The sequence below is a fragment of the Lytechinus pictus genome, chromosome 1, assembly GCF_037042905.1.
Source record: "Lytechinus pictus isolate F3 Inbred chromosome 1, Lp3.0, whole genome shotgun sequence".
Taxonomy (NCBI): Eukaryota; Metazoa; Echinodermata; class Echinoidea; order Temnopleuroida; family Toxopneustidae; genus Lytechinus; species Lytechinus pictus.
The window spans coordinates 10,882,536-10,908,419 of record NC_087245.1 but is presented as its reverse complement, the minus strand read 5'-3'; the positions used below and the strand labels follow the sequence as shown (position 1 = coordinate 10,908,419).

The window sequence follows — 25,884 nt, the reverse complement described above, 5'->3', positions numbered from 1 at the left end:
CTGTATATATTTTTATGTGCTCCCCACATGATTTTTCACATTTTTGTTTTAAGAAGAGTATTTTAAAAAGAGGTACAGAGAATGCTATAAATCTGTAATCATGACTTTTAAATTATAACTATATGAATTTTGCTGCACACTAAAAATGAAATAAAGAAAAGTACTGAAAACTTATATATCTATTAATAGGCTAAAGCTCTATATGAATATTGATTACCTACATGGTATTAAAAAAGGCATCATGAATGCGTATTGTCTTGCAGGATTTTAAGTAAATATGGCTATATTTTTCTGATGTCACTTGTGTTTTTAGTATTATGCGAGAGTTAAAAATATTGGAATGAGAGAGAACATGATTTTTTTTTTTTTTTTTACATAGAAAAGAAAAAAATCCTACATTTGAATCATACATGTATGTCAAGTTTATAGGAATATCTTTTGTACAAAAAAGACTCATTCTGGATCATTTTTTCAAAACTGGCATATTCTAAGTGGCGATTGCTGAGAGAAAGAGAAATGAAAAAATTATAAAAAATAATCAATTTAAGAAAGATGACATTACATTTTAAAGAAATGGTAAGGCCTGGAAATTGTTTTTACCGATTGATTTGCAAGGAATGAAAAGAAGAAATTAAACAAGCGTTATGTGCCAATAAGTTTATCAAATTAGTAATGAAATTGGAAAGTTTCACTTAAATTCACTTAACAGTTAAATGCACATCATGGTCAGGATGCAAATAAATGACCAATGATGACACCCACTCGCCGTTCTTGGCGAATTAGACCAGGCTCTTACCATGCCGATAGCTGGCGCTGGTAGCTTTCACGTTTTACTACTGCTTAATTTTTCGACAAGTTAATCATTTTGATAGGCATACGCCTTTTTCGCCCAAGGAGGCCGCCTTTTCCTTCTTGCCACCAATCCCAACATTAGATGGAATCCATTCGAAGTGCATGTTGATCACCTCGATTTGATAAAGTTGTGCGGAGTTCGAGGATACGCAACATACTGTACCTTCCAAAATGGCGCGCAGTGTTGGGAACAAAACGATGACGCCACTGGGAACGCTCAGCTGTCATGAGTGGGAGCGATCGAGATCGATAAGTGGGAGAGAAGAGATAGAGGAAGATGGAAGAGAGAGTGAGAGAGACATACAATCTTGGGACTCGGTAAACAGTTTCTTCCTTTAGTTTGATACATTTGGATTCATCCAAAGTTTTCGCTTATTTTCTCGGACCTGGGAAACGGGGGTGCTGGGGGACCCGAAGCACCCCCAGAAATTATCCTGGGGGTGCTGCGTGTATTATTTTCCATAGACAGCACCCCCACGAAATCAGGTTCCCCCTGAATTTTTTTAAATATGTTATAATGTACAAAATTATCACATCCGACAATCGCAAATCATTTACATAGTCTTTCACATATTCCAATAACATCCCTCCTATAACGCGACTCAATCAAGCTCTAGCGGGGCAGCATCCCGGGGGGCCACTTCCATTCACGAGTGGATACCATGCGCGACCATGGGGTCTCGAAAAGCACCCTAAACACGTAATTCCCATATTCTGAAAATGCGCCCCTTAACAAGTATTGGCGTGTGAAACCCTACCCTTAACAAGTATTGGTAACAAAACGATACTCTTGGCAAATGTTCCCTGAAATGAACCCCTAAACAAGTACAGGAATGTTTTATTGTTACGGGTCCTTCGGTCGTCGGCTTTACCTTATTTGGTTTAGTACGACCCCACCTTCTACACCTCGCGCAAATTGGACTCTAAAGACGAAGTGTTGGGGCAAAAAGGACATCCTTTATAAAACATTTTAATTTTGTTTTATCATCCCCGCGAATTCGACCCTAAACACGTAATTTTCCTAGCGAAATAGATACCCTTTTTTCATTATTTTTGTGTTTTTGACACCCTTATCACGTTACGTACGTAACGTGCCCTATCGTGAAAAAGACATCCTTTTTACGTGTTTTTTGGGTCGCGCATGGTATCCACTCGTCAATGTAAGTGGCCCCCCCGGGGGCAGCATACGTGATAACCATACACACTCTTCGATAGCAGGGATGGACATGGGGTGGTTTGGACTTGAAACTTCCAGGTTTTATGTCGAATCAAGTGAGCGCGCGCCCGACCGCCCGTGTATTGTATACAAAAATTACAAGTCAGACAATAGAAATCAAATGTCACAGTCTTTTTCGCCCTGCCCCATGGCCCTACGGGCTGGGAAGCGGGGGTGCTGGGGGTGAAGCACCCCCAAAATTGGGGGTGCTGCGTGTGTTATTTTCATAGGCAGCGCACCTCCTGGAAATCTAGTGGTAGGTATGATAAATGACCGAAATATAATGAAAATGAACGACGTTTTGTAGACCCCCCCCCCCCCCACTTCAGAATTTTCCGACACATTACTTGAAATAGTGTTAAAATTCACCCTCTTTCAGATCGGAATATCAAATATTTTCTGCTCGCGCTTCGCGCTCGCATTATTGATTTTTATAAAAAAATTGTACTAATGCCCAGATACTAGGTCTAACTCTAAACACGTGCACGCATGTTTATTCAGATACGCAGCTTGATTTGGAGGGGGGGGGGTACTCTGGGCTGTATTTATATCAAATACATTTTATCAAAATAAATAAATTTTATCAAAATCTGATAACGATTAGTTAAGTTATTTAATTCTAATGGTGATATGCATGTCGTCATGACTATTTAATAGGTGGAATGATGCTGTTACATCCCCACTATCCTAGCCGTTCCTTGTGGAATCAAAATTGTTTCATTCTTTTCATACCAGAATGAATGACATGTCTTCCTTATAATGAAATAAGTTGCAGCAAAGAATATCTAATGCACTAAATCAGTTGTCAATTCAACTGTTTTGGTTCTTGAAAGGAAAGTATTGAATAAACCTAATTTTATATAATAAAATACAAAAGAACAAGTGGGGAATAATGCTAATCTTTAAAATGCAATAACTGTGATATTCCTTGTCTGATTTTGATAAAATCTTTATTCTTATGTTCGTCTGAGTTTTCTTTATCTGTTCAAACCATTTTACATTCAGTGTAGAGTTTCAGATCAGAATATCAAAAAATTTCTGCTCGCGCTTCGCGCTTACATTATTATTTTAAGAATATATCCAATTACCCATCATTTTCTTGATTTACAAAACATGAATAGAATGTCCGTTTTCAGGTCTGAAATCTCAATTTTGTTTCCGCTCGCATCAATTGTATAGTTATATATCTATCCTGTTCATGATTAGAAAAGTGCATAAGATGTCTCGTTTTTAGGTTTGAAATCTCATTTTTATTTCCGCTCGCGCTTCGCGCTCGCATCAATTGTATAGTTTTATACCTATCCTCATCATGATTAAAAAAGTACTTAGAATCTCTCGTTTTTTGGTCTGAAATCTCAATTTTATTTCCGCTCGCGCTTCGCGCTCGCATCAACTGTATATATACCTTTCCTGTTCATAATTAAAAAACGTGCTTAGAATGTCCAGTATTTAGATCGGAATGTCAAATTTTTATGTATCGCTGATCGCGCTTACAATTATTATTTGTTACAAACGCATCTTGGACCACAAACATTGCTCAAAATGTTCAATTTTCAGGACAAAATACATGAAATTTCTACAAAAAAATAGCTTGCGCTTCGCACTCGAATTATCTAATTAGATATTTATGTTCTTTTATAAGAAGAAAGCTAAGAAGTGACTGTCATAATATATATATGTATATATATGTTTAATATTCACAACTCAACAGCGATTGGTAGAAGTAAACTTATCATCACACTATATGTATATGTATATATGTATATATATATATATATGTGTGTGTGTGTGAGGGTGTGTGTGTAAGGGTGTGTGTGTGGTATGTGTGTGAGTAATTATGGAAAACTCAATTGTGTCTGTCCCCCCCCCACCCCCACCTCTGAGGAGAGATTTCAGCACCCCCACTGACAAAATCGTTCCCAGGTCCCTGTCTCGGCCTACATTTTTCAATTAGAACTTTGCACTGGAATAACATGATTTAGGGCCTATGCTGATTTGATTCCCAGTCATACTCTCTTATCCAGAATATAGCGTCGACGTGAAAGAAAATGTAAACATAAACTTGAACTTTGACTAGACGCAGCCACTAAGGTACTCTGCATCGAGAGGGGTGACATCATGCCCTCTCCTTTCCCATGGGTCGTTTGAAGTTGGATTATTTGTATTATTGTTTATATTCAAAATAAATTACGTTATCATACCATTCCTTACTATGTTGAAAAAATATGAAAAGTATAAGTGATGCTCCTATTGTGATCATTGTTTAACCTTTTTCTTTATATTCAGGCAGGGGCAATAAAATCGAGGGCGTTTTCTCCCTCAGACTCCCTAACTCAACATACAACCCGCCATATGACCCCTTATAGGGTCATGTAGTAATTTACCCGACTGGCGATGATAGGCCTATAGTATACAAGATAAAGACAAGGCTGGCACTCTGCCCGGAGGTCGCTACTGCAAGCAGTTCGTCAGTCGTCGCCATTCTTTTCTTCCTTCATCCTGTGGAAAATCAACGTCGACATCATTGCCCATCATGTTTTCTGTTGGGAAAGTGATCTCAGCGACGGCATCCGCCCGTTACAATGCGAGTAAGACGTTGATGAGGACGGCTTGGTATTCAGTGGCTGCTATTCCAGCGCCACAGAAGAATCCAGACATTATATACAATAAGGTATGTGTAATATATACTAAACAATAAATCATGACAGTTCTGTAGGAAAAAAGTGAAAGCCTACGGCTACATAGACTTGTGAGGATGGGTGTTGAGTAAAACATTTCTCGTTTGTTTTTGCTCTGCCATTTTTTTGGGAAGAATATTGTGATGAATATGAAAGTGTCATAATTATAGATTAAGTGAAATCTTCGTTTGACCTAATTGATTATTATTCGTATTTCCTTCATATCCATTCACGGAACAATTTCATTTACCATGATAAACTAGCAGTTCAGGAAGTATTTTTCCAGCTTTTTTATGTAATTGCGGTTTGAGGTTCGAGGGCCAAAAAAGAAAAGAAAAAAAAAAGAATATCAACTCATATTTAGAAAATAGATAGATATAGGCCTAATATGGAATGATTTTACAGATGTCAAGGTAGGAAATATATTTTGTAAGGTTTATTCGTTTTGAATGCATAATCACAATGAATGTTGAAAAGGCACCCAGGGGCACTGTCGTTCCGGTGGGGGCGATGGGGGCGATGGCCTCCAAAAAAAGGAGGAAAAGAAGGGAAATGGGTAAATGCGATATCATTTTCTAAATATTATGTCGAAATCTATCACAAAATAGGATTTTTGAATAAAAACATCAAATAATATTTTGCTCGCCCGCGCCTGTGAATTTTCGAGTGGTTAAAAAGGGGGAGAAAATGGAAGAGAGCTATCGGTCATAATAAACTCTATATAACACCCCTGTAATTTGATTGAGAAATATAAGGTCGTCTCCCCCCCCCCCCCATACACAGGTCATAAAAATAGACCCTAGCGCAATCCCATTATTTTCCACAACCCCGTAATATTGAAAAATCCCCGTTTCTTCATACTCTCATTTCATAATTTCGTGTCACCTCAGTTTTACTATTTCGTCGTGCCGTCATTTTATCATTTGTCTTCCCGCACTGGTATGTAACCAGTGGCGTAACTACGGGGGGGGCATGGGGGGGGGGCACGTGCCCCCCCAATCGGCTGGCAAAAAAAAAAAAAAAAAAAAAAAAAAACGGGGAGAAAGAGAAAAAGAGGGAGAAAGTGAGAGAAACGTAGTGGGAAGGAAGAACTTATTGTTAATTATGTTATATTATATTATAATTATGTTATGTTATATTACATTAAAATAAAAAAAATCATAACTTTATGAAACATAATTTGCTCAGGGCCTATGTCTTCATTGTTCCTGATGCTCGCATTGTCTGTTTAACGAGATATATAATCCTGTTGTACTCAAACCTCCCGTTTTCAAGTCAATATACACCAAATATATTTCCTCGCACTTCGAATTATTATTGTTTTATGTAGTAAAATATCATTTTAAGGTCTTAATATAAAACATTTCCGTCCGTGCTTACGTTCGCATTAGTGGATTAGTGAAATATGTCTGCTTTTCATGAATTCCTAAAATCAGTCCTTAAAATGTCCCTTTTTCTGATCTGCATATCAAAAATTACAGCGTGCGCTCGCATCATTTGGTTAGGGAAATACGCATGGTCTACTTGAATTCCTACAAACAAGCCTTAGAATGCCCCTCTTCAGGTGTGAATTTCCAAATTTTTCTCCTCGCGCTTCGCGCTCGCAATATTTGACTATTGAGATGCGTATGATAATCATGACTACAATGACTACAAAAAGTATGTCTTTAGGTGTAATTCTAACAAAATCAGCATGCGCTTGGCACTCGCATTAGATGACTATGGTGAGATATGTGTACTCTTAATGGATTCTTTTAAAAAATAGTCATTAAAATATCAATGTTTGGGGTCAATGTATACAAAAATTTTAGCTCGCGCTTCGCGCTCGCTTCATTTGGTTAATGAAAATTCGTATGGTCTTCGTGAATTCCTACAAACAAGCCTTAAAATGTCCCTATTCCATGTATTCAGGTCTGAATTTCCTACATTTTCAGCTCGCGCTTCACGCTCGCAATATTTGATTAGTGAGATGCGCATGTTAATCATGATTACAATGACTACACGTGCTTTATGTGTTTGGATGCATATAATTCTAACAAAATCAGCAAGCGCTTGGCACTCGCATTAGATTACTATGGTGAGATATGTATACTCTTAATAGATTCATAAAATATAGTCCTTAAAATGTCCGTTTGGGGTCAATATATACAAAAATTTCAGCTCGCGCTTCGCGCTCGCATTGTTTGTTTAGCGAGACAGGTACACATCATGATTACAAAAATTTGCTTATAATGTCCCTTTTTAGGTCTGAATATCAAAAATTTTAAGCTCGCGCTTCGCGCTCGCATTATGTGATCAGTGACATACATATCCGTTTAATGACACTGTCCTTAAAATATCTCTATTAGGTCAGCATACCTAGCAACTGAGCGCGCGAAGCGCGCTCACTAGGTGACTCAATTTTTTTGCTGGTGCCCCCCCAATGCTGTGACCCACGGTACGCCACTGTATGTAACGAATTCATTTCATTTTTTTCCTGGAAATTATTTCCATCATGATGAACATGCTTATTTTGAATAGCTAGCCGAGGTTGGTGAAGGCATGCAATTTAAACCCCGTCACACTAGAGGCGAAATGCCGTCGGAATGAAAATTCTTGGTACATTCTTGGATATTCGAAGCGCATTCTAAAAATTCTGACTGCATTCCAGACATTCGGGTCCATTCTTGTGATCGGCCCGAATGCTTTGCTCATGTTCAAAACTTTCGAAGTGCATTCGAAGTGGAGAAATATCGAACGACATTCGAAGTGCATTCTGACTGCTCTCTGACTGCATTCTAAATATTCTTGCTGCATTCTAACAGCATTCTTAATATTCTTCCTGTGTTCCGACTGTATTCGACAGTCAATACACCCGGAATGTGCAAGAATCATTCGAGGCGGGATCAAAGGACGTTCTAAATATTCGAACGACATTTTTGCAAAAGTAGTGAAAATTTCAAATTCCCTCCCGAATGTGGCACGAATTTTGAAAGTTCTTCATTCCGGCTGGTTCTGCTCGATTCCTGCTGATTCCGAATAAGTGTGACGGGGGTATAAATATTCGAACGACATTTTTGTAAAAGTAGTGAAAATTTCAAATTCCCTCCCGAATGTGGCACGAATTTTGAAAATTCTTCATTCCGGCTGGTTCTGCTCGATTCCTGCTGATTCCGAATAAGTGTGACGGGGTATAACGGAATGAACGAGATTTGAATATACGATTCATCCAATGTATGTAAATTGATCTGAATTTTGAAATATGAATAAAACTATTCAACAGATAATCCGATTGCATTATTCGATTTAAAGAGAAACGAGCATCTCTAATTGATATCTTCCAAATAATTGTTCATTTTGGTTTTTACAGGGCAATGTAATTCCCTGGATCGTATGACCCGAAATGGCATAAAAATATCTCACTGTTTGCACTGCTCGATCTAGCTTTCATACGGGGGTCGCGTAATCCTGTCCTTATGTTTTTTAATCATGTCATTATTAGGAACTTAAATATACATTGAAAAATAACGATAGTAAAGACTTTCATGAGGGCAATTTTAGTGTCAGTGTCGATAAATTATTGCAAAATTGATCTTTCATCTGCCCATTCCCAAATTTAAGGCGGACCTCAAACTCAATATATGCCAACATAAAAAAACACCCCATAATCTTATAAGAAAAAAATGAACTGACCTCGAACGTGTAAATCATGCTTGCTAAGCATAATATTCTTTATTGTGAATAACAAGTCCAAAGTGCCTGTTTGATGAAGAATGGCTTATCAATATAGCTAAGTAATCAAGAACTCTCAAAGGTTAGTACTGTCCAATTTGAAAAAAAAAAACGCGTTTCACTTGTGTAAATATTACATAGCAGTCCTTATAGTGTTTTATGAAAAAAATATCGTCTTTCAAGAAGGCGGTGTCAATCATGTCATTAATGACCGTACTGTCTTCAAAAGATGTCCTAAATTTTGATTGACCAATATATGCTGACGAGTCGTATAAAATGAATAAAAAGAGTAAAGCCTTGTTTGACGATATTTTAGACGTTTTTACCAAGTATCCACCAATGTGACATAGATTAATCCGCCAATTTATTATAGACTTATTCCACTAGACCCAAAGGGGAAAGAAATTCATATCCCGTCCATGAATTTTGATAACTTGAACAGGTCAAAAATTTTAGAAAGTTTGTGAAGTAAAAATCAAAATTTACACTGATAAAAGTAGCTCACATGTATGTAAAAAAAATGTTTCATTAAAAAAAGGAATTTCGTGAGAGTAACGAAATAAAATCCTTACTGCTTGCCTGCAGTTCCAAGTTTGACCTGTAATGTTAAAATATAGTACTCCATTTTTGGACTGAGAATCAAACGGGCATGTATATTTTTATGTCCCTTTCTGCTTATCACTTCAGTTACTGTCATTTCCTTTTTAAATCTAGTTTTTGCCTTTACATTAACTTTCCTCGAGATATCAATTCAAGACTGGTATCTTCAATTTATCTTATATGGGTTAAAGAAGTATTGGTCAAAATAACCAATCTGATGGTGAATATATTATGTCTGGTATCCGATTAAAATAATGGTTGGCCTAACAAAAAGTCGTAGTTTCTAATTAATGATTTGTTTAATCTTGTCCTCCTTTTTAGGTTAGACACATATTCACAGACACATTGACTATTTTGACAATTTTTGTTGACATTGTACCAACTTGGAAACTCAATTGAAACAAGAAAAAAATAAGATAAGTTTATCATAAGCACCTTCAGTATGTTCAAACGACGTTTCCGTAGCAAAACATGTACAACCGCGCTCTTGATCATGATTCTGTGACATGATTCAAGATAATGTTCTAAATTTAGTAGTAAAAGCATGACGACGCTGGAACCAAGGTCACGGGGTTATATTTTGATGGTCATATTTTATACCCGAACTTGACAGAATCTGCTTTAGAATCTGTTTCTGCCTTACCATGTTCCTAGTCGAGGTTTTCAACATTATACAGGAATTTGAATATTTCCCAAATTTACTCGTAGTCTAACAGGGTCCAGAATAAATCTTTTCAGAATAACAAGTTATTCATCAGTTTAGATAAAACAAAGTTAAAATGTTTACAACAATAACAACCATATTTGAGTATTACACCTCATCAGCGGATCATGCCAGCACCCGAATCTGAATATGGAATAATCATACAAATTCTACTAGACATGTATAGACAGTCGTCATTGTAATTATTTGAACTAAATTTAGATTGGTGTCAGTCAGCACGAGGATCAAGTCAGGAGAATGGAGCTGCATGGTGCATATTTTATCATTCGACATAAATCAGGTCTTATCTATTATTGTTTGGTCCCCTAAGCCTGAGGTCCGACCAAAGATAATTTTACTGGTATTCTGAATCCAGTATTGAAACTGGAAGCGGAACACATTTGCAGTTTTACTAAAAATCTCAAAATTTGACTGATGGATAAAGTTGTCATGTCAATTTGGTTTTATTGATAGAAATTGGGTTTATATTTACTTTTATAGAGGATCGTTCTTTGTTTTTGTTTTTAACTGAAATAGCAGTCAGTATAACTATGCGCTTAGCACAGGATTTGTGCTCCTTGATCCTTTAACCTAGTGTTAATGTAATCAGACTTTCCTAGTTGTGTATACTATTTTATATCATCCGGATGGATTGATGATTTTTAAAGACAATATTATTTAATGATACCTTTCCTGCCACTTCCTTGCTATTTGTTTGAATTACCATAATACCTTGCTTCTCCTTATCACTGAGATTGACAGTGAAGAATGGTACAATGAATTATCGTCGAAACCACATACACCAGCATATATTTCTAAAAGATAACTATCAATCTGCTCAAATAATGGAAGTGGATTATTCTAGGTTTTTTTAATCATTTATTAATAAAACACTTTTTTCGTTAGATTAGAGCTCAACCTTCCTCACGAAATACATCTCTATATAGCCATGATCTCGTTTATTCTGTCAACCTATATAGCCTTTTTGTCGTGGCTGTTGACGGCGGCGACGACGACGATGATGACGATGCTCATGATGTAGATGATTATCATGTCAATCAAAGTAACGACGGAAATAATAATGATAATGAAATTATGATGGTATTAATCATAATAATAGGGCCTATATAAGATCCATGTCACATAAATGTTATAAGATCAAGCATCCACCACTATACTACCACAACCACACTACAGCATTATCGAGTTATGAAGTATCTATTCTTTATTCAGTTCTGGTTTGTCATAGCATCACACGTGAATTGACCTATATGATCAATATATTTGCACCAAAGGAAAGTGGTTATTGTTAATTTTATGTTTTTAAGGTTTTTATGCTCTAATCATTTGTTTCTTTCTATATAGCTCTTTATCAACAATGAATGGGTGAACTCGGTCAGTGGTAAAACATTCCCTACCATTAACCCCGCCACAGAGGAAGTGATTGCCGAGGTATCCGAGGCTGACAAGGTATATTTATTTAGATTCTTCTACCCTAACAGCTACTACTACTACTACTACTACTACTACTACTACTACTACTACTACTACTACTACTACTACTCCTCCTTCTTCTTCTACTAATTCATCTTATTAATATCATTCATCCATACTACTTTTGCTGCTGCTGCTGCTACTACTACTACCACTACTACTACTACTACTACTTCTACTACTTCTAGTAGTAGTAGTAGTGGTAGTAGTATTAGTAGTAGTAGAAGTAATGCTGCTCTTTATACTACTTTACGGTACTACTCCCCCCCCCACAATAATAAGAACAAAATGCACAATTTCCATAACAAGTTTACTATCAGCAAATCATATTGAATGATTTCATTTGTTTTGGTAGTAGTATTAGTAGTAGTAGTAGTAGTGCTGCTCTTTATACTACTTTACCGTACTACTCCCCCCCCCCACAATAATAAGAACAAAATACACAATTTCCATAACAAGTTTACTATCAGCAAATCATATTGAATGATTTCATTTGTTTTTAACTGTTATTGCAATTTTTTACAAGTTTTATGAAACGTGCCCTGATTTCTGTTTTTCTTTCTTTCTTTTTCCTCAGGCTGATGTAGATATTGCCTATGCTGCAGCCAATGAAGCTTTCCGGCTTGGATCCCCATGGCGTACAGCCAATGCATCCCATAGGGGTAAACTCCTCAACAGATTGGCTGATTTAATGGAGAGGGACGCAGCATATCTAGCCGTGAGTAAATTCAAACCCCGACTCTAACAGATTACTCAAAGCATTAAAGAAGAATAAAGCCTTTGTATCAATGGCTCTGAAAAGTGTCCAGTCTTTATCTTTTAAAAGTACTTCATACTAAGTTATTATTTCCATTTTAATTTTGCATAATTTGTGCATTATCTTGATTTATTATGTAACAATCAAACAACCAAGAAATAGGCCTATTCAAGCACAGAACTGAAGACATTATATTTGTGTACCGCGGAGGCAATGGTGGCGGGGTACGGGGAAAGGGGATAGTCAAACAGGGATAATGTCGAATGCAAAAAGTTCAGAGGAGCCGAAAGCATAAATCGAAATAAAAGCATTTATTTCTTAACCCCAAGAAGACTGGGGGGCTGATTTAGCCCCCCCCCCCCTCGACATTTTTCGTGATAAATCCTCTGCGCGAAATTTTTTGACCGCGTCGCTCACTGACTTTTTACATTCAAGTCTCGCGCAACTTTTGACCCCGGGTACGCGATTTTGAAATTACGCAACATTTCGTAAGTGAATGCAGTCCCAAAATTGCCAAAAAGTGTGAATTTGTGTACAAATCCAATGCAAATGGTGTTTTTAGCCAAAATTCATAAATGTATCATTATTTTTCCTTTTACTGATTAAAATCAATTAATTCCATCTTATATATGGTCAAAATAAAGTCCCCGACAATTTCCATTGAAAAAACAATGAAAAAAAGAAAGTCGAAAAACAGAGAAATACATAAGAAATTTAAAATACAATAAAATACACAAGAAAAAAAATGTGATTTTCAAATTTTTTTAAAGTAGATTTGATCAGATTCATATAAAGTGTCTGTGTACCATAGATTAAAATTTCAGGGGCATTATTTAGTTGAGTAGAGCAAACTTTTGATTTTACGCATAAATTAACATCATTGATTAGCAATGAGATTTTTCGCAGAATTTGATCTTGTAGTTTTGTAAATTATGCCATGGGTAACGCGTGTGCCAATTTTCGGCGCGATCGCGCGATCGACGGCCGAGATCATAAGGGGGGGGGGGCTGAATCAGTCCCCCTCCGTCTTTTTAGGCATCGAAATAGCCCAGTTTATTTAGGGTTAAAACCCATTTTATTGTGAATGCAGATCTGCAAGTATTGATTCTGAATTGAAATGATTTTCTGTAACTATATTACCATGATAGCGGGTTTTCATTTTTTTTTGTACTTTATTTGGTTAGAGCCTAGAGACTCTGGATAACGGTAAACCATACCAAGATTCCTTCACCATTGATGTCCCAGGGTCTGTAGCAACACTCAGGTTTGTGTCACCTTAACTGTTCTCTCACACAAGCATTGCCCCCCCCCCCCCCCAAAAAAAAAAAAAAAAAAAAAAAAAAAATTAATACAAATAAACAGTTGGCTCTTTTTTATTCTTTCTTTCCGACCACCGATAGCTTTAACTTGATATTCTAGATGAATAGAGCCAGTGGCGTAACTACGGGGGACATGGGGGGCACGTGTCCCCTCCCCCCATCGGCTGGCAAAAAAAAACGGAGGAAAGGAGAAAGGAAGAGAAACGTAGGGGGAAAGAAGAAATTATTGTTCATTATAATGCTATATTATATTATAATTATGTTATATTACATAATAAATTTTTTTTCATAACCTTATGAAACATAATTCGCTCAGAATGTCTTAATATAAAACATTTCCTGTCCGTGCTTACGTTTGCATTAGTGGATTGGGGAGATATGTCTGCTCTTCATGAATTCCTAAAATCAGTCCTTAAAATGTCCCTTTTTCTGATCTGAATATAAGAAATTCAGCTCCCGCTTCGCGCTCGCATGTATCGTTTGGTTAGTGAAATACGTAATGTCTTAGTGAATTCCTCTAAACAAGCCTTAGAATGCCCTCTTCACGTCTGAATTTCCTGAATTTTTAGCTCGCGCTTTGCGCTCGCAATATTTGATTAGTGAGATGCGTATGATAATCATGATTACAATTTCTTAATGTGTTTAGATGTAATTCTAACAAAATCAGCAAGCACTTGGCACTCGCATTAGATGACTATGGTGATATATGTATACTCTTAATGGATTCCTAAAAAATAGTCCTTAAAAATGTCATTGTTTGGGGTCAATATATACAAAAATTTCAGCTCGCGCTTCGCGCTCGCATTGTTTGTTTAGCGAGACAGGTACGTATCATGATTTCAAAAATTTGCCTATTATGTCTCTTTTTAGGTCTGGATATCAAAAATGTTCAGCTCGCGCTTCGCGCTCGCATTATTTGGTCAGTGAGATACATATTTGTTTAACGGCACTGTCCTTTAAATGTTTGTATTAGGTCAGTATAACTGGCAACAGCGCGCTTCGCGCGCTCACTAAGTAACTCAACATTTTTGCTGGTGCCCCCCCCCCCCCCAATGCCGTGACCCATGGTACGCCACTGAATATAGCTTTATGTTATACATGTGCAACCACTATTGGATATTTTTAATAGCTGGATGTGGGAAAAAAATCAACTTCCTACTTTGCACAACAAATTTCATTGCCAAATTATACCAGGTTGTATATTTCTCTTCCATTGTAAAAAGGAAACTTCCAGATGCTAATCATGTTGATCATGAACTACATTCAGTGTTCGAATCACTTTGGATGATAAATGCATCGAAAGTAACTCAAGGGTAATCCAGGGACATGATAAATGGCAATTAATTTACGAAGCTTTTAAACACATCATTCTTCATATCTTCTGTGTAAGCATGGCAAATTGTCAAATTGACATTGGTATTGGGGACTCAAAATGAATAGATTGGAGTAAAAGAAGAGTTGAAGGTTTAATTGCCGTGTAAAATTTTGATAATGCAATATACTCTAAAGTTACTTCCGAAGTTTCCCTCAAACCTTTAAATGTTATAAACACGAAACTGATAATTGATGATTGAGGAGATGACACGCCCCACCGTGGATATAAGATTCTGCAACACATTTTTTTTCAGGAAAGTATGAAGTTTGACCCAAATCTTTGGTGTGGGTAATGTGTTCCTTCTTTTCCTTACCTCATTTCCACTTCGAAAAGAGCATTTTGAAGAGTGTTCTTGTGTTTCATTTTTTTGTTGTTGATGATGATTTATATTCTTACTTCCTCACACCAGATATTATGCTGGATGGGCTGACAAAATAGAAGGAAAAACAATTCCTGTTGGTAAGTTTCCAATGATATTACCAGGGTCCAATAATTCTACACCAGTGGCGGATCTAACTTTTATATAGCTAAGATTTGGGTTTGGCCAGTTGGTTTGACCCAATGGCGATGAAAGGCAACATCCTGCCTCTTAACCCCCCCCCCCACCCTCCTGCAGATCAATGCACTGCTTGCGTGACTCTGTCTGCAGGGAGCACAAGGGGGATCGATCCGCTACTGTATACGGAAATCACAAAAACACTATTGACATCAACTTCCCGATGTATGCTTACAACCCACTCTGAGAGTCCAAATTTCAAATAAAGTAACAATGGTGCATGTGATATATGCATGCCCCCCTTTTTTTCATGCGTGGGTCTTTTGTGAATATATGCCACGATCATAATCATGATAATAAACCTTACCCCTGCATGTGGTATTGGCGTATCGGTAATGAACATGGTTAATGTGCACCCATGGGCGGAAATCCTAGGGGGGAAGTGTCCCCCCTACCCAAAAAAGTAGGGGGACACAATATCACATGTCCCCTACTATTTTCGGTCTTTTATGAAATTGAAATAAAACATGTATTTTTGGACGAGATGACCTTACTTATTGGGTGAAAACTTTTTTTTTTTGCTTGTCAAATTTATTTTGGTCGAAATGACCTTACATTTGGGGTGATAGCCTTTTTTTAATTTGCTTGTCAAATTTTCCAGCCCCTGGTCCCCCCTACCTTTGGAGACAGATTTCCGCCCTTTTGTGCACCGATTTATATTTATATATTATATTGATAAAAAAAATCATGATTTAAAGTTATCAGATACCATCTCTTCAAAGGGAGACAATGTGGGGTTTATCAGAGTCACTTCCTTTTATTTGTCGCTCATTGTGATAATAATTTTTTTCATTTATCATTTCTACATATATTTAGATGGAGATTTCATGACATATACGAGGCATGAACCAGTAGGCGTCTGCGGGCAGATCATTCCGGTAAGGGTTTGTCTCTCCTTTAAACACATTGAAGTCTTCTGTAATCGTATGTACATATGGGTGGAGAGGACAATAATGTAGGTCATATTCCCAGAGGAAATACGTTCTCTTCTATAGGGAAGTTATGACATGAATACCATATTACCAGAAGAACATGTTTTTGGCAGCATTACGGAAATTACCGACATCCTGGACCTCATTAAAAAAAAGTGTTATTATCTTGAGCTGGCATTGATTCTATGACCACTGACAATTTATCCGAAAATGTCTCCATGGTAATAGTTTCACTCTGGAGAATGCAAGAAGTTCACAAATAGAATCGGAAAAATATAACAAAGAAAATAGGGCTAAAAAGTAAAAAAAAAGAATCCTAAGTGAGATATTTGAAATCTTTATAAGAATATGTATACCTGTTTCGATCATTCTTCTGAATAAGTCATTAAACATGATAAAGTGTTATTGAATGTTTAAATAATTTTCAATGCAGTGCTTATAAAGTTATTTAAGTCGTAAGGCTTTTTCTCACAAATTTTAATGATGACACGGGATAACGGGTATTAGTCCACTGAACTGTAAATATTTACTCAAATCAATTACTCTGTCAGACAGTGGCGAATTCAAAGGGGGGGGGGTTGTTACACCCACAAATGTAATAACGCCCACAAATGTAATAACGCCCACAAATGTAATAACACTTTACCCACAAATGTAATAACGCCCACAAATGTAATAACACTTTACCCACAAATGTAATAATTTCACCCACAAATGTAATAATGCACTTTACCCACAAATGTAATAATTTTTGATCGCCCACAAATGTAATTATGACTTTACCCACAAATGTAATAAATTTGAAGGGATTTTTGGCGAATCCGTTCTAAACTGAAATCCTGTAGTAATGCGTTCATATAGCGATGGACCAATAGGTCCATGATATAGCACAAAAGTGCAAAGTCTTTTTTCCAGACCCGGTTAATTAAAAAAATATAATATAAGTCCAAAGCCTTTTTTCCAGACCCGGTTGTTTAAAAAATTATAATATAAGTCCAAAGTCTTTTTTCAAGACCCGGTTATTTCAAAAATTATAATATAAGTCCAAAGTCTTTTTTCCAGACCCGGTTGTTTAAAAAATATTATAATATAAGTTTAAAGTCTTTTTTCCAGACCCGGTTGTTTCAAAAATTATAATATAAGTCCAAAGTCTTTTTTCCAGACCCAGTTGATTAAAAAATTATGATATAAGTCCAAAGTCTTTTTTCCAGACCGGTTGTATCAAAAATTATAATGCAAGTCCAAAGTCTTTTTTTCCAGACCCGGTTGTTTCAAAAATTATGATATAAGTCCAGTCCTTTTTCCAGACACGGTTATTTCAAAAATTATAATATAAGTCCAAAGTCTTTTTTCAAGACCCGGTTATTTCAAAAATTATAATATAAGTCCAAAGTCTTTTTTCCAGACCCGGTTGTTTAAAAAATATTATAATATAAGTTTAAAGTCTTTTTTCCAGACCCGGTTGTTTCAAAAATTATAATATAAGTCCAAAGTCTTTTTTCCAGACCCAGTTGATTAAAAAATTATGATATAAGTCCAAAGTCTTTTTTCCAGACCGGTTGTATCAAAAATTATAATGCAAGTCCAAAGTCTTTTTTTCCAGACCCGGTTGTTTCAAAAATTATGATATAAGTCCAGTCCTTTTTCCAGACACGGTTATTTCAAAAATTATAAAATAAGTCCAAAGTCTTTTTTCCAGACCCGGTTGATTAAAAAATTATAATATAAGTCCAAAGTCTTTTTTCTAGAACCGGTTGTTTCAAAAATTATAATATAAGTCCAAAGTCTTTTTTCCAGACCCGGTTGTTTCAAAAATTTTAATGTAAGTCCAAAGTCTTTTTTCCAGACCCGGTTGTTTAAAAAAATATAATATAAGTCCAAAGTCTTTTTTCCAGACCCGGTTGTTTCAAAAATTAAAATATAAGTCCAAAGTCTTTTTTCCAGACCCAGTTGTTTCAAAAATTATAATATAAGTCCAAACTAAGATACGATAATGATATTCCAGTGGAATGGAAATGAGAATCGAGCTTAGTCTTTTCTCCAGACCCAGTTAATTAAAGCTGATGGAATAAATGTCTTTGTTGTTTTTTGAAATTATACGGCGCGTATTGTGAATATATGCGCTAAGAGTACATTCAGAACCAAGCGTAGTCTTTTCTCCAGACCCGGTTACTTAAAACTGAAAACGAAAACCCTAAAGTAATGCGTTCATATTGCACAAAAGTGCAAAGTCTTTTTTCCAGACCAGGTTAATTAAAAAATTATAATAAAAGTCAGTCTTTTTTCCAGACCTGTTTGAGTAAAAAAAATATAATATAAGTCCAAAGCCTTTTTTCCAGACCCGGTTGTTTAAAAAATCATACTATAAGTCCAAAGTCTTTTTTCCAGACCGGGTTATTTAAAAAATCATAATATAAGTCCAAACTAAGATACCATAATGATATTCCAGTGGAATAAAAATGAAAATTGAGCTTAGTCTTTTCTCTAAACCCTGTTATTCCAAAATTATAAATAACAATACAACAACAAAAACAGTAAAAAGACTCCATAATCTTGTTAATGATGGATGACATGGACATATAGAGTAGTCTTTCAGCCAGACCCAGTTATTTTTTTTCAAAATATCGCAAATAGTAATAATAAAAAACTACAAATCTAAGACCAAGCAATCCTTCAACCTAAGAACCTGTTTTAAAAAGAGGTTAAGAACGTTGTCTTTATTCCAGACCTAATCATTTAAAATATTACCCCAAAAAAAATCTTCTAACGTAAGACCCTATCATATTCTTATTCTTGTGGAATAAGACGAGATTCAAAACGTACTCTTTCCTCCAGACCCAGTTTTAAAAAAAATGAAATTTAAAAATACTTCAAATCTAAGACCAATTTTCAAAAGTTACACCCAGAAAAAAATGTCTTTACCCCACACCCATCTTTTTTTTTTAAATAATACTAATACCCCTACAAAACATTGTAATAATGCATGGGTAAAGCAATCATCTTTTCTCAAGACTTGGTTATTATTTGAAAAAATAAAATAGTTTTTACAAATATTCTTAAACGAATACCCAATCATCTAATTACTGTGGAATAACATGAAGATCGATTGTAGAATTTCCTCCAGACACAGTTATTTCAAGAATAAAAAAGCAATAAAAAACCCAACCCCCAACAACGAATCTAAGAACCATCAATCCTCCAAATTAAGACCATGTAAAAAAGCACATGTTTAAAGCGTTGTCTTTATTCCTGACCCAGTCATTTAAAAAATGATTTAAACAATCTTAAAAACATAAAACTTTGTCATATTCTTATTCCTGTGGAATAACCCGAGTATTATGATTAGTCTTTCTTCTAGACCCGGTTATTTAAAAGATAAACAATCATTGAAAAAAAATCTAGGCTAAGACCAATCTTCAAAATTAAACCCAGTTAAAATGCTTGGGTTTAGAGTGTTGTCTTTACCCCACACCCAGTTCTCTTAAAAATACGAATTAAGCCAAACTATAAAAATCATGTGATAACGCATACCACAAATACCGTGTTTACACTTAATCGGCATTTGAATCGGCTTGCGGTTCTGAACCGCGAGCCGATTCAGCATCGGCTTTTTCATAGCGTGTAAACGCGAGCAACTTGAATCGGCTCGCGGTTCAGAACCGGCAATTTGCACCACCAAAGTAGTAGGTTCTGAACCGCGAGCCGATGCAGAATCGGCTTTTTTACTACGTGTAAACAGAAAGCCGATTCTGCACCGGCAATTTGTGCGCATTTCAATTACTTTACCATTGTGACGTAATTGTAAGCGCACTGATCCAGCGTTGTCTTTATTATGACGTATATTGTAGGTATGCGTATCATTTCAGGTTTTTGCATCGGCTCGCGGTTCTGAACCGCGAGCTGTAACAACGTGTAAACGCAATCTAAATGCCGATTCTGCATCGGCATTTGGTTCAGAACCAATTGCCGATTAAGTGTAAACACGGTAATAGACGACAAATTAATCATAGGCGTAAATATTCATATGATACGCGCCTTAAAATCCAAGATAACAACAACAATGTTTTTCTACATCAATGATATTGTGGGGTCTTTACTGATACTGTTTGTTTGTTTTTATTGTTTCTTATAATTTCCTATTTTGAAATAACTGGGTCTGGAGCAAAGACTACACCATATTTCCATGCTATCCAATGTTGATAAGATTGCAGGGTCTTTTTTGTTGTTGTTGTTGTGTTTTTTAATTATTTTTATTACTGGGTCTTGAGAAAAGTCCACGCTATATTTCCATATTATTCAACATGACTAGGATCGTGGGTCGTTGTTTTTTTTATTATTATTATTAATTTTTTATTATTATTCTTCATTTGTTATTTGAAAGATCTGGGTCTATATGAAAGACTACGCTATATTCCCATGTTATTTAACATTAATAAGATAGTGGGGGTCTTTGTTTCTTGTTGACTCTTTAAAAAATGATTTGTAATTTTGAAATAAGTGGGTCTGGAGGAAAGACTGCGCTATATTTCCATGTTATTCAACATCAGTAAGACTGTGGAGCCTTTGTTTTATTATTATTATATATCTTTTCTATGATTTTTTATTTTAAAATAACTGGGTCTTGAAAATAGACTACGTTATCTTTTCAAGTTATTCAACATCAATGAGATAGTGGGGTCTTTGTTAATAGTGTTCTTTATGATATGCAATTGTGAAATAACCGGGGCTGGAACAAAGACTACACCATATTTCGATACTAATAATCATATCTGATTGATACACGTCTGACAAAACTCAAATACACACACACACACACACACACTAACTGGGCGTTGTGGCGTGTGCCTGTAATCCAAGCTATGTGGGGAAGTTACAAATTGATGCAGAGGTTCGAGCCCTGGTCACGTGTTTCGGATGGTGACGTTAAAGGTCGGTCCCAGACGTAAATAATCATATCTGATTGATACACGTCTGACAAAACTCAAATACACACACACACGCTATTCAATGTTGAAAAGATTGCGAGGTCTGTTTTTGGTTGTTGTTGTTGTTCTTTTGTTTTTGAATGATTTTTTTATAACTGGGTCTGGAGGAAAGACTATGCTATATTTACATTTTGTTCAACATTAATAAAATCGTGGGGTCTTTGTTTTTTTTAATATTATTATTCATTATTTGCTATTTGAAAGATTTGGGTCTGGAGCAAAGGCTAAGCTAAACTTCTATGTTATTCAACAATAAGACGAATTTATTTGGAAGATTGTTTAAATGTTTTATATAACCGGGTCTAGAGAAAAAAGACTGTGACTTTGCACTACTAGTATATTAACGCATTACTATAGGGTTTTATTTTAGAACAGATTCGCCAAAAATCCCTTCAAATTTTGTAACATATGTGGGTAAAGTGCATTATTACATTTGTGGGATGAAATTATTACATTTGTGGGTAAAGGGTTTTAGTTTTAAGTTTTAAGTAACTGGGTTTGGAGAAAACACTACGCTTGATTCTCAATTTACTCTTAGCGCATATATTCACAATAAGCGACGTATAAGTTAAAACAACAACAAAGACATTAATTCCACCAGTCTTGATTAACTGGGTCTGGAGAAAAGACTAAGCTCGATTCTCATTTCCATTCCACTGGAATATCATTATCGTATCTTAGTTTGGACTTATATTATAATTTTTGAAACAACTGGGTCTGGAAAAAAGACTTTGGACTTATATTTTAATTTTTGAAACAACCGGGTCTGGAAAAAAGACTTTGGACTTATATTATATTTTTTTAAACAACCGGGTCTGGAAAAAAGACTTTGGACTTACATTAAAATTTTTGAAACAACCGGGTCTGGAAAAAAGACTTTGGACTTATATTATAATTTTTGAAACAACCGGTTCTAGAAAAAAGACTTTGGACTTATATTATAATTTTTTAATCAACCGGGTCTGGAAAAAAGACTTTGGACTTATTTTATAATTTTTGAAATAACCGGGTCTGGAAAAAAGACTTTGGACCTATATTAAAATTTTTGAAATAACCGGGTCTGGAAAAAAGACTTTGGACTTATATTATAATTTTTGAAACAACCGGGTCTAGAAAAAAGACTTTGGACTTATATCATAATTTTTTTAACAACCGGGTCTGGAAAAAAGACTTTGGACTTTTATCATAACTTTTGAAACAACCGGGTCTGGAAAAAAGACTTTGGACTTTTATTATAATTTTTTAAACAACCGGGTCTGGAAAAAAGACTTTGGACTTACATTATAAGTTCTTAATTAACCGGGTCTGGAAAAAAGACTTTGCATTTTTGTGCTATATCATGGTCCTATTGCAATAGGTCAATCGCTATATGAACGCATTACTACAGGATTTTAGTTTAAAACGGATTCGCCAAAAATCCCTTCAAATTTATTACATTTGTGGGTAAAGTCATTATTACATTTGTGGGCGATCAAAAATTATTACATTTGTGGGTAAAGTGCATTATTACATTTGTGGGCGAAATTATTACATTTGTGGGTAAAGTGTTATTACATTTGTGGGCGTTATTACATTTGTGGGTAAAGTGTTATTACATTTGTGGGCGTTATTACATTTGTGGGCGATTATTACATTTGTGGGTGTAACAGGGGTAAAGCCGGTCCGTGCCCCCCCCCCCCCCTTTAAAAGTGAGAACTTCTTTTTGCTTGTTACATTTTCGTCGGAAAAAATGTGCCCCCCCCCCATTGGAAAAGCCTGGATCCGCCCCTGCTGTCAGAAACCATTCCATAAAGACGTACCGGACACGCCTTTGACCAACCCACTTTCAATATCCTTGAAATATGAAGCTATTATTATGCGGAATTATGCCACGCCAACCATGCCATTGCCCCCCCCCCCCCCCCCATGTATGCGCACAGTAATTTATGTCAGAATCATCTTCTAGAGACAATTTAAATCAGCTGTGTGATTTTCCATTAGAGACAAATTAAATCAGCTGTGTGATTTTCCATTAGAACCAGTGAGATTGAAATGGGGGGGGGGGGGGGGAGATAGGATTCCCGTTCCGTGCCCAAACGTCACCTTTCATCCCAGCAATGGCTCCAATAGGCCTCAAATTATACCCTTTTTAATCTAAGACAGTCGTCCCAAATTATTAAGGGCAACCTTTTCAGTGGCTTGGTCTTGTTTGAAGGTTTGATAAAAAAAAATAATAATTGTAGAAATGTGTGTTTCTGCATTTCCGAGTGGCTTAATCCTGGATCCTTTGACTCTGGAGAGTTTGTGTACACGGAGAACACAATGTTATATTTTTTAATTCTATATTTTAAAGTGGAATTTCCCGCTGTTGATGCTGGCCTGGAAGTGGGCTCCTGCTCTGGCCTGTGGAAACACTATCGTAATGAAAACAGCAGAACAGACACCTCTCACTGCACTTTACATGGCTGAACTCGCCAAAGAGGTAATAATGATATCAGAGCCCCATCTTACAAAGAGTTACGATTGATCCGATCAATCACAGCTATGGACGGCCACCAATGCCAACATTTGAAATGCATGTTTGTTCAAATTATTTTCTAGATATGATGTATATTCATACATTCATCATTCTCTTGAAGATTCATCGAGATCTTATTTGTTTACTAAGGAGATTCCTGTAGAAAGAAATTGTGGTATTGATGGATTGCCATACAGTTGCGATTAATTGGATCAATCGCAACTTTCTGTAAGACGGGGCCCATGGCCCTACAAACGGGAAACCGGGGTTATTGTTGCTGTGGTTATCGTCAGATTTTCAGAGGGAAAGATATTGTCGACCTGATTTGGTTTTGATAACGTTTTCTGTTTACTTTAGTTATTTTGTTTATCTTTACCATTCCTAAGTCCATCGATGGTGTGATGAAAAGGGGAAAAAATGATAAGAGTAACATTAGTGAAAACTAGAATAAATAATTCAATTAAACTTGTATTTTTCTCACTCCCTCTTTTAATTACTATACCGGTATATAAATCTTTTGTAATTTATTATCTTATTATCTCTATAATTAGTTTGCATATTGACTCCATTATCTTTTGAATTAAGGACAAAATGACTGAAATTGAGGATCCATATCCTCCAACGAATATTAAAACCGTATACTGTTAGAAAAAACATTTTTAAAAACTGTCTGCAGAATAGGGTATATGTATTGACAATAAACTAACAAACTGAACTGGTTGTATATTGGTCATCATATTGACTTTTCTTTTTAAAACCAAACTTTCTTTTTAAATAAACTGAAAGGTTTTTGATGTTATTTGATGTTACAGGCTGGATTTCCACCGGGAGTGATCAATGTTCTGTCGGGATATGGCCCCACTGCTGGTGCAGCAATCGCCAGTCACCCAGGCATTGACAAGGTTGCGTTTACTGGATCTACAGAGGTAAGAAATACAAAACCATTAAACATGTCAGCTTTACTATCTGTTGGATGAACAACTATTGTTTGTAGTTACTCATAAACATTTATAACGGGAGACACTTTCCGACCTCAAGACGACAACGTGCACTGATAACCTGAGAGGGTGGAATTTTATGCTAATCAAAATCTCATTGACCAGTCAGATTTTTTTTCATTCAACGTGCACTGATGGATGTAGCAATAATATTCTTTCATTAGTAGATCGTAATTTTGTTTTAAGGATTGTTTCCCTTTCTCGTTTTCTTTCAAAGTTAGCAGACAGGTTTAATAACCATCAAATAGGCCTAAGACCCTAAACCACAATATCAGCCCTGGTTGGATCTAGCTTTTTTCCAAGGAGGGAGTTTGACCGAGAATATTGACAAGCCAAACAAACCCCCCCCCCCCCAAAAAAAAAAAAAATTGCTCCACTACCAAACGAATGTCATTTTGGTACCGGGGATTTTTTTTTACAGGAAAAAAGTGGGGTCACTATAAAATTAAGGCAATTTGGGGCTGGTAGGTCATTACTCTTTTTTAAATTGGAAGCCCAAGGGGGGGGGGGGGGCGTAGATCCGCCACTGTAAGCAATGAAATGAATTCAGCCAGATATTATGTATTCCGAAAGATAGGCCTATAATATTGCATTCGCGTTTAGAGATGTCTTGTGTTAATAAATGATTCACTCTCTTAAAAACGAATTTTTTTTCTACCACAATCCTTTCTTTCTTTGGTTTTGTAGATCGGGAAAATCATTCAGCAAGCAGCAGGAGCATCAAATATTAAGAAGGTCACCCTTGAACTTGGCGGAAAAAGTCCTAACATCATCCTTGCAGATGCGGATCGTAAGCTTTAATAATTTTCTTTAATTAAATTATCGTACAGAAGGGTGGGGGCTTGTGGGCTATGCTTCCCCCAGTTCTACGACCAAGAAAAAAAGGAAAGGAAAGGATAGGAGAGGGGGTAAGGTTTTCTTTTTGATATTATGTCAAAATCTAACACAAACTTAGATTTTCATTCAGCTTTCTTTTTTTTTGCTCATTACTCCACTGAATCATTCATGAAACTTGATAAATATTATTTTTCTTACCACTCCATCATCTCCTAAAATATATGTAAATTGACTTTATTCCAACTTATTAATCATATATTAAACATATCAAGTAAGACGAGCATAGTTCTTTTACCTCTTTAATTTTAATGTTTTCGTCTGAAAAAATTAACCTATTTAGATTTTGAGTTTACGTTAGTGTAAAGTTGAAAGAC

The 25,884-nt window shown here is 35.9% G+C and overlaps 1 protein-coding gene across 1 annotated transcript in view; it reads left to right on the top strand.

Annotated features, from left to right (window-relative positions):
- The first annotated feature begins 4,423 nt into the window (after positions 1–4,423).
- LOC129257273 (aldehyde dehydrogenase X, mitochondrial-like) overlaps positions 4,424–25,884 on the top strand; it is a 30,037-nt gene continuing 8,576 nt past the window's right edge. The window contains exons 1-9 of the mRNA XM_054895562.2: positions 4,424–4,739; positions 11,126–11,230; positions 11,832–11,972; positions 13,196–13,275; positions 15,115–15,164; positions 16,078–16,139; positions 23,511–23,639; positions 24,488–24,601; positions 25,361–25,463. Of these exons, the coding sequence (XP_054751537.2) occupies positions 4,602–4,739; positions 11,126–11,230; positions 11,832–11,972; positions 13,196–13,275; positions 15,115–15,164; positions 16,078–16,139; positions 23,511–23,639; positions 24,488–24,601; positions 25,361–25,463 (922 nt within the window). The 5' untranslated portion in view covers positions 4,424–4,601. The remainder of the gene's footprint in view (positions 4,740–11,125; positions 11,231–11,831; positions 11,973–13,195; positions 13,276–15,114; positions 15,165–16,077; positions 16,140–23,510; positions 23,640–24,487; positions 24,602–25,360; positions 25,464–25,884) is intronic.